The sequence below is a fragment of the Pyrus communis genome, chromosome 6 (genome assembly GCF_041283825.1).
Source record: "Pyrus communis isolate YQ-2024b chromosome 6, ASM4128382v1, whole genome shotgun sequence".
NCBI classification, from domain to species: domain Eukaryota; kingdom Viridiplantae; phylum Streptophyta; class Magnoliopsida; order Rosales; family Rosaceae; genus Pyrus; species Pyrus communis.
Window position 1 is genome coordinate 7,639,862 of NC_142570.1, and position 12,949 is coordinate 7,652,810.

A 12,949-nucleotide genomic window follows, 5' to 3' on the forward strand; every position below is an offset into this window, starting at 1 on the left:
TGCCAACTTTTTCAACAAGGAATGCTGATTTTAAGACTTAAGAATGAAGGTAAATGCTCGCTACTGTTGAACCTACAGGTCTTACACAACAAAAGTACTTTATACAGTCCTTAATTCCTTTTCTATCTGGTAGGTTTTCTTTTTCTTTTTCTTATTAAAATGCATGAAAATAGAGAGACATGCATGGCCGTGGTTAGTATTGTAATCATGACTAAAAAAAAGCTGTATTGTCATACTCAGTTGCTTCTTTGTCTACGAGGAACTTAGACACAAGAACAAGAAAGCTCGTAGCTTCCTTGGAGATCTAAAGAAACGAATAATATACAATTAATTTAATTAGTTCCATAAATGGTCTAAATATATTAACAGAACCAAAATCTGAAAATGCAGCTTCCCTTCGTTTCTTCCTGCATGAATCAGATGATGAGGTTTGTATGCGAACCACGGGTTGCACCATTTAAGCCGACATTTTCTTTTGTAGTCGAGTAGTTCTATTTGCAAAGTTTTTCAAATGGTTTCTTTAGATGTAGGGCTCACTCCACATCGAACTTCAACGATCCGAACTGTCTATTTTGTAAGTCTCGTTTCATAGATCATATTTGCAAAAATTTAATTCAATCCGAAATCATTTGCCTATTTAATTATTAAGATAAAATTGCATTATTTCTTATATAACAAAGTATTCGTTAATTTCTTTGAACTCAATTAAATGTCTTAAACATTTCTGATTTGGCTAATACTTTGCAAGAAAGATATATGAGATGCAATTTGAAAAATAAACGGTTCAGATCGTTAAAGTTTGATGTGGTATGGACTCTACAACTAATCCTCATTTTTATAAATAATAATAATAATAAAGGATCTCGTCGTTTCATATATATAACATGGTGGCATTGGGTTTTGGTTACAGTAGAAACACAAACAGTTGTGCGAAATTGAAACATCACAGTCCGAGTAATTAATACACGGACGATGCCATATATCAGAGTCAGGGAAAAAGAGGAATCCATGGCGTAACTGCTGATGTTGACTCTACTTTGTAATTATGGCAAAATGATTCAGATTTCTGGAAAAGTCAGAGGAAGCCATTAAAGGCATTTAGTGTTTCACATGCAACCACCTTCAGAAATTGATGACAGAAAATATATTGCATGAGAGAGAGAGAGAGAGAGTCATACAATGCACTCCACACCAGACCATCACGGCTGGTCATCATAAAACTTTTGATTATGTTCGCGTATCCTATATTTCAGGTTCTTTGTGCCGTTAATTCTTGTTCATTATATCGACAATCAATGACCTAACGGTCAAAACTCCCAGAGTATAAAATATCCGAGACCGGGAGCATGCTAGAAAATCCCCCAACATTGATTCAATTTTAACTCATTGCCCTTCGCCACTTAATGTTACGGTCTAGTGATATATTCCTCTTTACTTGGAAGTGAGAGATCTTAGGTTCGGTTATCGCCAAAAGTGAATTTGAACCACATTATTGATATCTCATTATAAGGCTAATCTTACCCCTTATCTTTTAGTGTAGATAATATCGTTTGTTAAAAATAAAAAAAAACAAAAAAAAAACGTTGCCCTTCCCTTCCAAAATTTCCGATCACTTTTGTTAATTTCATCATCCTCTGTTCCTTTTTTGTAACAATTTTCTGTGCCCTGATATAAGTCATGACAGCAAACTAGAGGAAATCATCACAACTCTATACAGGCCGCCCCACCTTTCCCTTTCACACTGTCACACATTTTGAGAGCAATGAGTTACAATGTGCCATGAAATCCTAAGCAAATTAAGAAGAGGAAGATTAAGATAATATTATACATTAGCCAAACACTTGTTAATTTAGTGCTGGTACCATTCTACACAAGTTGTTACATTGTTGATATGAAGTTAATATTATATGTTTAAAATCTTAGGCGCATTAGACAGCTTGTTAATTTAGTGACAATACCACTCTACACAAGTATAGTTCCACTGTCGATATATATATTTGGCCGATATTTACTAAGTTAATATATTGTTTGAAACCTTAAATTTCTTAAGAAGACGATGAAGATTAAGCACATATTACAAACAAGTCAAAAGGTTGTTAATTTAGTGCCGATACCATTCTACACAAGGAGTCCAACTATTGACATTTGGCCGATATGTACTAAGTTAATACATTGTTTGAAAATCTTAATTTTCTTTAGAAGATTAAGCAGATATTATAAACAAGGCAAACGCTTGTTAATTTAGTGCCAATACCGTTCTACACAAGTAGTTGCATATTGTCGATATATATGGTCGATCCTCAGTATGTCCTGATCATAATTATGTATCAGCTAAATATCGATAGTACATAAAGATTGTAGATTGATGATAATCAATATCAGCCAATTCATTAGTGTTATGTGTGAAGTACGTATATACAATGTTCCTTTAACCCTTCGAAAATTTCCAAAAGATATTCAAGGTCTAGAAAAACAATTTTATTAATTCATAGTTTGTATGTATGTATAATAACACCAGTACAATTGAATTATGAAACTCAAGCTACTAGTTAACAACTTACGAGCAAGAGGAGTTAATTTAGGGTCCGGAATCAAGCCAGAGTCAGATAGGTCCAATTTATTTTATTCTTTTACAAGAGATTTTCTTCCTGGGAGCACAATCGAAATCACATTGTGTTTGAAGACAACTCAAAGTTTAAAGAGGGTAATTTCAACAGTGTTAGCAACTGGATTGCTTCTCAGATACAACTTTGGCATACATCTCACTCACATCTGTCACCCTTGATATATTATTCCTTTCTTTACATTTTGCGTGGTATGATCAGAGTGAAGCATAAGTTTGGTTCACATCTTTCACAGCTACCGTAAAAACATCAAAGCAAACTGAATACATATATACAAATATAAAATAACATAATCAAGAAGGAATCTGGTCTTTAAGATCACTCCGATCTGAAAAAAATCCAATATAATCTGACAAATAAATGTTAATTAATGGATGATTAAGCTAAAGTAGAAACAAGACAAAGCTCCGGATATTACAAAGGTCTAAAGCTGAATTAATCCACCAAACCCACTACCGCTAACAACAAAACAAGCAAATTTAAAAGAACAAAGATCAAACGCATGTTTTGCAGCATTATGTGGTATAAGAAATATTAATCAGAAGGAAAATTAAATTAAAATGTTTAAGGTGACTGAACAACGTTATTCAATCAAGAGAGAGACAGTAATAGCAGTGTGAAAAGTGGAAACTCTACGGGATGGCTATGGTGCTATAATGCAAAAGTAAAATTAGGGTTGTCGTAGCCAAATAGAAAGAAGCCAATTTAAAGTTAGTGTGGTAGGATTAGAGAGAGAGCAGAAGTGGACAGGGAAGATTCTTGAAGCCATCATGAAAAAAAACCAGTCCAATGATATGAAAACCTGTTGAAAGAGTTAAAAACTGACAAAGAAAACGCAACCCTGCATAGGTGCTGCTCATATTCATGAAATTTAGAGATAAAAATAAAAGAGTAATCATGATCTTTCCCCACTTTCGTCAGAGTTAAATGGAAAAAAAAAAAAAACATAAAATAGCAGTCAAAACCCTCCATCATTACACCAATCTGCTTCTGCCCGCCCAACAACCCATGTACAATTTCTTCAACAAAATTAAAAAGCCGTCAGAAAATGCAAAGGTAAATAAAGTTCATAAAAATACACAAATATAAAGGCTGGGAAAAAGCAACTTAAATCTAAAAAGATCTCACCTTTGGATGATTGGGGTAAAAATATGAGATGGGTAGTGAAGATCTGAGTGATTGGAAGCGGTAATTGGGGGGAATGAAGCCTGGTCCGACGTCACTAAACGTAGAATCAATGATCTTTCTCAACTGGGACTGTAATTTTTTAAGATTGGTGGATAAAATTGTCACCAATTGAGATGAAGATCATAGATCTAGTTAAGAGGCCTCGAGCCAGACAACATTCCCCTCAAAAAAAACAACTTTGCTTCCTCTTCTTCGATCTATCTGCCTCCATTTTCACCAAGCGCTTTGCCCTAACGATGAACTAGAGAGAGAGAGAGAGAGAGAGAGAGAGAGAGAGAGAAGGGGGGGAGGGGAGTGGGATGTGTGTGTGATCATACTGAATGAGAGAAATGAAATGGGTGGTACGAGAGGTGAGGAGAAGGGAAGGATAGAGATAAAAAGGCAGAGTCTTGAGAGTGAGATGGGGGAAGGTAAAAAGGACAAAGTAAATTAAAGTCGCAGAGACCCTACCAACTGGGTCTTGGGTTACAGAAATGACCACGACCCTGACCAAAAAAAAAAAAAAAAAAAAACAAAACAAAAGAAATGACCCCGACCTAAACAAAAACCCTTCTCTCTCTCTCTCTCAGTTGTCCCATCGTCTCCACCACGCAATCTATACATACACACAGCCTCACCAAAAACACACAAACTTTACACGTTAATTTCAAATCATCTCTTCTCCCCTCCCCCCCGCCCCCCGGGGTGCGGGGCGCCCCCCTCTCTACTGCTAAATCATCATGACCTAATTATATCATCACCTAAAACACTAATTCCATCAATCTCTACCCAGAGATTTTAACTTTAACAAAAACCCATTTCGGCCAAGCTTAAACAAACCAGCCTTTCTGTACATATTATATGTGTGTATATATTAATGAGGATGAATAGTAGTTATCAAAACTCTAATAAGGAAACCCCATTGTGAGCCGTACGATGGTGATGATGAACATGATAAAGATGAGACGCAAAAACAAGCAACCAAAAGGATGAGTCAGTGGTTTAGTTGAGCTAATTCAGCGACCCCTATATAGGAAATTTTGGGATTTTGGGGTCTTCCACTTTTCCTTTGCTTGCATATGTTGTTCTCATTCTTTTATTTAATTTGATTAATGCAGAGTTTGGTAAAACATTTAATATATTCACGGAAAGGGGCATCCCTCGTTCAGTGGGTTCTCACTCCTTTTTACTACGGTCGCGGGGGATTCAAGATGACGACAGAGAGTGACTGACAAATAAAAAGTTGTGGAGAGAGAGGGAGAGAGAGAGAGAGAGAGGAGTCAGCATTACAGATACATACAGGCTACAGCTCATTATTATTCAGGTGCTTGCTGGTCTAGTTTTCATAGTATGGTCCTCCCATTTCCACTCCATCATTACCTGTCTCATGTTTTGTACTTAGCTTAATTGAAAACAAATCTACCTTGCATTCTGTTACTAATTATAAATTTAAGATCTTCTATTATCTTATCATCATTATTTGGTTATACTTCTTTGTTTGATCAATTGAATTTAGTTAAATGGAGTTTTAGCTCACCTAATCATCGTCTTTTAACCATTAATCGTTCTAAAGTCAATTACCATTAATAATTATAAACACGTGGACTAGTAATGCTAGTATTGCTATTGGTTATTATTGACACATTAGCTTCTCTCTCGTCTCTACTATGCTTAATAAAAAAAATAACAATTACTAACTAAAAGCATTGATCTACCCCATTTTTACTGATATTGTGACTTGTTACGCTTTTCTTTGGTTAAAGTAAATCTTAATTAAATGAGTGTACAGATTGTAGAATCCATTCTTATGTAATTTTGGGAAAACTCTAGCCATTAGAGAGAAAAACAGAGAAAAAAATTATCCAAATCCTTTCCCTTGGCATTGGGGTCGGCTCAATCTCTCTTGGTATCTTCCCTATTTTCCCATATTTATCTTATGTTGTAATTGTCTTTTAACTCCTAGTTGTGGCTGCTCTTTCGCGCAGGCAAGAAAAGCCTTCGTGATAGATGAGAAGAGTCATCGTGATTATCACTGATCCCTCACATTGTTGAGTAGAGCCTTTAAGCATCTATAATCAAACTTGGATTTTTGAGTGGTAAATGTTGTTTAGATATGAGATGATATTTTTTGTATTTCTTATGGTTTTGTGGGCATGGCAAAAGACTATGATGAGGAAGCTCGACGTTTGTTGGTGAATCAGAGCAATACTTCTTTGTCGACCATTGCATTCATCAAATGAATAGTGCAGTCCTTTTTAATGATGCCTTTATGGTAGATAGTTCAACAATTTGCAAGATTTATTTCTCACGAGTGTTATCTTTCATGTTGGTTGATGTGGCTAGTGAATTGTATCGAATTCCTGGTGAGCACTAATTGTAAAGTTGTGGTGTTTCTTTCAACTGTGTGTTGCCTCTTGCTTTCATTTGGCATGTATGCTCTATGTACGTTTATTGTTCTTAATAAAGTTTTATTTTCTCTAAACAAAAATCTTATGTACTTTTTTTTACTCAATGTGTGTTCTGGTTTCAAACCCTCTTTCTACCATTTATGATATTTCTTTGCTTATGAATTTATAAGGCATGAGTTGTCAAATCCATAGACGTTTATTCATCATGTAGCACATATGACAAAATATAAGGCGATGGCCCTTCAAGTTATAGATCAACTATCATTTGGCTACAAGCTAACGTTCAAGCTTTGTCAAGGAACCCACAGGAACGACAGAAGCACAATTTTGAAAATGCAGGTGCTTAATTGGTGACCAAGTTGATTGAATAAGATAAACAAGTTTGAGCAAAATCAGAAATCAAGTTTACGTACACATCTTTTCAAGTAACAACCATATTATGTATATAATGCATAGCTATTAAACTATTGGACAGTATAAATTTAAACAACGTATAAGAGTTTTGTAATTCGATTGATTAAGAACATTCTTCCTGTACTTGAAGTCTCGAATTCGATTCTCCTTTCTCCAATTCACCTTTACAACTATTTTTTTTCTCAGCATTAGGCAATCCAAAGAATAAAAGTTAAGAGAACACAATTAATAGGAAGCATGCCAACATTTTGGTTGGATTCAGGACCACATAAACAAGGTGTCCATTGACCTGAAGTCACCTCTTTGACCCTATCTCATGAGATTTGCATTTCTCTTTTCCCGAGCTCCCTAAATTCATGGTGATTGACCTTAAAAGCATCTTTAGTCGGACACCATACTTCACCTAGATTTTTGTTCTTTCCCAATTCCCACCACACATACTAACGGCATTGTCTCCTCTCTCTCCATTTCCTCTCCAAAAATTCATTTACACACCTCAGTACCTGCTGTGGCCAATTTGTAATCTCAACTTATATCTTTTCTATCATTCATGCAATTTTGTGATGGAAATTGAGGATTTAATATATAATTTCTCTCTAAACTCATGATGCCCTCGAGGAGTCTCCTGACTTTATTCATAATGTTGTTATTGTTCGGACTAAGTTTATGTATCCGCTTTCGCTAAGTGGAATTATAATTGTGTTGCTTGACACTGCACCAGACATTAATACAACTATGCAAAGCCAGAACACAAAAGCAAACCCCACCTAACATTTCGTTAGTGGCTGGTGTGTTTCCTGAGTTACCCCAATCATAAAAACCTAGTGCGTGTGTATGGATTGAGACTAGTAGTTTTATTTTTTACTCATTCCATACTGGGCAGGAAATCATTGGATAATACTTCTAAATAGGGGTCTCACTAATCATCAACTCATAAACATGTACAAAGTTTTTTTCAAATCAAATACTTATTAAGCTGAATTTGAAAGCACTTTGTAAGCAGAAAAGCTTTAAAGTAATTCCCCTTGGTTAAAATAAGCTCGTTTGCTTTTAAAGAATGAAGCAATTGGCCTCATTCTCATACAAATTAAACGTTAAGAAAATGACGTGTAAGACTAGTTGTAATCTGTAAAAAGGTCAAAAAGGTGACGGCCCTTTTTGCACTCGCTGTATTTCTCCCACCCCAAACCAAGTAGCTGGCCCGGCCTTGATTGAGCAAACAAGATTCTTCGCGAACTACACAACGTAGAAAATAAAACAAAAATATATGGGTGGGGGGTCTTTATTTTATTTTTAATATAATATATATATATATAAGTTAGATTTGTGGCACTACATTTTTTACATAAATTTTGACATAAGTTTTAGATAATTAATTTATATATGGTTGGATCATAATTATTTAAATAAAAAATTAAATTGACAAGTAACATTTGATCGCAACCATTGAAAACGTATGAATCTAATGACCTATAACTTGTGTAAAAAATTGTGTAAGAAATGTGGTGCCACCACTCCACCCCCAGTATATATATATACACTTATTTTTAGTTATGCCTCTTGGAACTCCACTATAATCTTACTTTACTCCCTATAACTCAAAAGTCATAATTTTACTCCCCAAAACTCAAAATTCGTTCCATTTTGACTTGTGGACTTTCTCTTCTCCCTAAAACTTATAGGCCGCCTCCGGAAACATATGTGGGACCAAACACCCAATAAGACTATGCCACATATACAATAAATTTGATTATAAATCTCCATTTTGCATTAACATCCAACAATCAGATCATATTAAGTTTAAAATAAATTGAAGAGATGAAAAAAATAAAAAATAAAAAAATGATTAGACTAGCGCACCGAAATCAAATCCACATAAGAAATTAAAATATCTAAGACAATGTGAAGAATTTTGAGTTTTATAGAGACGACTTTCAAGTTTCAAGGGGCAAAATGGGATCAAAATCAAGTTCCAAAGGGTAAAAATGGAATCAAGAGTTCCATGGGACAAAGTGAAGCAAACTTGAGTTTCAAGAAATAAAGTGAGAATTTTTTAGTTATAGAGAGCAAAATGAGATCAAAATCATGTTCTAGAGGGCGTAGTTAAAAATAAGATATGTGTGTGTGTGTGTGTGTGTGTGTGTGTGTGTACTTTCAAACTTTGCAAACTTTGCAATTTTTTGCAAATTTCAAACTCCAAACTCAGACATACACATCACGACGGATTAGGTTTCGAATTTGGTTTATATATAAATGGTCCAATGAAACATCTGTCTTCGAATTTGGTTTTTATATACATGGTCCAATGAAACATCTGTCTTCGAATTTGGTTTTTATATACATGGTCCAATGAAACATCTGAGAGACAGACAAGTGCTGCTGGAGACAGATTACTGGCAAAACATTTGGCAATATTGTTGTTTAAAAAAACTACCAGTCCCAATATGTCAGTTCGGACTGTTATTTTAATTTCCAATTTTGTTTGGTTTGTGGGCAAGCTTTCGGAAAAGGATCCTCTCATCGGATTCGTTTATTAGGGATCTTAGGGATTCTGTAATCGTGACCGTTTATCGTATATCATGTGATCAGTTTTCGTTAGGTACTATTTATATTTAATTTCAAATTTTAAAATGATTTCTAACCACACGATGTACGATGAACAATCACGATTATCAAATTCCTAGAATCCCAGAAAAAGAATCCGGCGAGAATCATTTTCCCCAGTTTTCACTATCAGATTATTTTGTTGGGTTTTTTGGTTTCCAAAATTGAGGAATACAGTGTAGCGGATTAATTTGAAGGCCCAAATCATAAACCCTTCTGAATTTAGGCTCTAACTTTATATTTGACGGTATAAATGTTAAGCAAGTCCAATTAGTTTCTTATACAAGCGATGCTAGTGATGGAGGATTCAAACTCGAAATCTCAGGTACAAAGATGGATGCTGTTGACCAATCGAGCGACAAGCTTCTTCCAAAACATATCCACTTTAAATACCAAATCAGTAACTAAATGGATTTTTTAGTTATAGATCTAAACCGAACCAAATCGGACTGTATCTCATTAGTTTGGTTGCCAGTTGAAAGCCTGAACCTAACCTAACCTACAGACAACTATTTGAATTGTACTCAATTCTCAAAAGACCAACACAATCTCCTGTCTAAAATTAAGTATGGTTGTTAACATCATGCACCCAAACGAGTAAACTTCACAAAAGATAAACAAGACGACGCAATAACATGATTTATACAAACCTTGTTACTATATTACGAAGTAAATTGACAAAGTCTCAGGCAAATAGGTGTAGACACAAATGATTTTTATCGTTAGAGTCATGAAAAGTTGAGCAGCCGTTAAAAGCATGCCAACACGTGGACAGTAAGAACATGATACATAAACATATCGTACACTTAAAGCTCCGGCTTGACCTTCACATCTCCATTTGGTAGTGTGCTCTGTGCTTGTGCAAGCCGTTTTGTTTCCTGTATCATACAAAAAGAGTTTACCATATGAGGATGATAATTGAACACACCCAAAGAGACATAAAAAAAAACACACGGAGATGGTAATATGGAGGCTTCCAAAGAAGGCTCCGGTTTTCTCAGAGAATGAGAATGAAATATCGACAATAAACACAAACAAGCTGGCTTCTGCTGAGCTTTTGTTAACACATCAGTAGCAGATTTAATTGAAAATAGGTAAACCTTCAGAGAAAGGTTGTTTGACATGGACGAATGACCAAAGGGAAGAAAGGCCAAAAGGGATGAAAGGGTCCATTGAAGACTATCTTCACTTAATTTAGACAAAAACAATATGCTTAACCAAAGGACATTTATGAAGATATTTCTGGGCGAATTCAAAGTATCTTACAGCAGCAGATGCAGCACGTATGTCTCTGTAAGATTCAACTTCATCCGGAAATGTCTGTTCAAGTTCCTCCAGAAGATGTTTGCGTAAACTCTGACAAAATGTGCATAGTATGTTGAATCATGACAAACTTCAAACACCGAAATGGAGCTAAACAATAATTTTCACACGGGAAAAGCTACCTTGAAGGTATCAGTTTTTCCCTTAGTGATCTGATTCTTAGCAATGCAGCTATTAATGACATCCCTCGTGAATTCATCAGGATTCTTCCCATCATCGATCAAACTAGGCAAAACAAATAAGACAAAAGTCAGAACTTCTCCACAGAAAAGGAATTGTCAGTTGTTAAAAGCAAATGACAGGAGAAGCCTCACTTAAAAACTTCCATAGGAACCTGGATATTGCATTTTTCTGACAGCTTAGTCATGTTGTCAAGCTCCATAACAAGGGCATTTCTAATAGGTCATACCCAATGTGAGAAAGTCACCAAGCAACAATAAAATATATTGAGAAAAAAAGGTTTGAATAAACATTGAATAAGCTCAGACAGAGAAATTACAGGCGTTGGAGGAGGGGAAGCTGAGATGCGGCATTGAACGAAGACACCGTGAGGTAGAGCTGGTGAATGAGGCCTAAAGTTTTCTGAATAGAGTTAATGACCTGATTCAGGTTTTGCTTTGGATCATCAACCGCTGCCGATCCAGTTGTATCATTGGTTTGAGGGACCAACGTTCCGTTTCCGCCACTCCCACCAATTCCAGTTGTATTCTGTGATGCATCCATCTCAGACCACTCTAACGTTCTTCAAAGGCGAATCTGATAAACAGAAATCAAGCTATTTAAATGTTTCTGTTTCTTCGTAAAATTCACATTTAGAACTTCCCGCAAGATAAACAGGATAATAGAAGCACAGCTGATGCAAATATTTCTGCATCACAATATAATGAACCAGGGATCACTTCAGCATAAAATTGAAAAATAATTTCATCCATTATTCATTTTTTCAAGTTTACATACCTAAGAACAACAGAATGCAGAACATGAGAGACTCCACAGTTATCTTTATTGAAACCGAAATGGTATTCTTACTTTCATAACAAGAAACACAACATATGCCTTTCACTTCATCTGCAATGCAATATCAACCTGTCTGCTTAAAACCCATATGTTTCCTAACCCTAACTCCAATTCCCTGATAAATTTTCAGTTTTATTGGGTATAATTTCAGTTTCTTTGATCACATTTAGAGGTAAATTTCAGTTTCAGTTAATAAAGCAATCCAATTTCAGAATTATGGATTGAAACTTTTAATATCCAATTCCAAAGGTTCCAACTTCCCAACTAAATTTGCACAAAGACTGAACTCCGTTCCTAAAATTGATTCAAACCCAATATTCACAGTACCCAAACACATCTATCGAACCCTAATTCAAATTTATGCCCTAATCAGCCGAAACAAGGACCTTCCCGTTTTCATTTTGTTTTCCAATTTAAAAATCGTAACTTTGAATAAATCAAAAATGACATTACCTTGGTGTGTGAATTGCTCGTTGAGGTTGAGGAAGCTGCTCTGCTCTCCAAACGGAAAGAGGAGGAGGTTTCTGGCTCTACGAAGCGACGTCGCTCTGTGTTTATGTTGGATTAGATTGGTGAGGGCTGACCTCAATCGAGCCCAATGAAAAGCCCAACAAGAGTGCACATCCCTTCCTACAGGGCAAAACTTTGCTTAAAGTTTCAAAGTCATGTTCAATTTTTCCACTCTCTTATGCAGAATATTTGTGCTACAGCCTTAGAAGCTTGGATTTGAATGAATAATCCTCTGGATTTTATGGTTTTTGAAGATAGAGGAGAATAATTTTTTTATTTTGAGGGAATTAGGAGAATATTAGATATGAAGGAAACGTTTTCCTTCTAATCCTCTCATTTGGGCAGGATTTGAATGAATAATTTTTTTTATTGAGTAGTTCATCTACTATCTTCAAGTCCACCACAAATTTTTAATTTCTCATTTCAACCTACCTTGAAAATAAGACTTATCACTACCCTAGTAGAAGTGGGTTGAGATTATTAGTAATATGATCAATTATATGTGTCTACATAATATTACTCTCAAATTAATTGAAATTCTTGTAAAAATTATTGTCGCCTATATTTAACTAATAGGGGAAGGAGGGCCAGCGGCAAGGGAGAGAAAATAGAGAGATATGTGTTTGTAGAATTGTAGGGGAATGTGTGTTATTCCCTCCTACGTAATGCCTTTATTTATAGTAATAAGAGGGAGAAGAAATCCTTCATCCCCAAGGAATACAAGTTCATATAGGAAATAATAAGTAGAATCAAATCTAATCTAGGATTTACACAATCACACTTAAACTAGGAAAGTTTACAACACTCCCCCTTGAGTGTGTAAATACTCAAGGTAGACTCAGCATCATGTAGAAGTTGAGAAAGTCGACTCGTCGATACTGA

General features: G+C 35.4%; 1 protein-coding gene and 1 long non-coding RNA gene across 2 annotated transcripts; both read right to left on the reverse strand.

Annotated features, from left to right (window-relative positions):
- Positions 1–2,463: 2,463 nt before the first annotated feature.
- Positions 2,464–4,462, reverse strand: LOC148696208 (uncharacterized). Its single transcript, XR_015963528.1, has 2 exons — positions 3,753–4,462; positions 2,464–3,643 (listed from the first exon to the last, which is right to left on the reverse strand). It is a non-coding gene; the product is annotated as an uncharacterized LOC148696208 (long non-coding RNA).
- Positions 4,463–9,856: 5,394 nt separating this feature from the next.
- On the reverse strand, positions 9,857–12,152 carry LOC137711282 (mediator of RNA polymerase II transcription subunit 10b). Its single transcript, XM_068450514.2, has 6 exons — positions 12,011–12,152; positions 11,040–11,296; positions 10,855–10,935; positions 10,663–10,765; positions 10,484–10,573; positions 9,857–10,095 (listed from the first exon to the last, which is right to left on the reverse strand). The coding sequence occupies exons 2-6, from the start codon at positions 11,261–11,263 to the stop codon at positions 10,024–10,026; spliced, it is 570 nt and encodes a 189-aa protein (XP_068306615.1). The 5' UTR covers positions 11,264–11,296; positions 12,011–12,152; the 3' UTR covers positions 9,857–10,023.
- Positions 12,153–12,949: the final 797 nt, after the last annotated feature.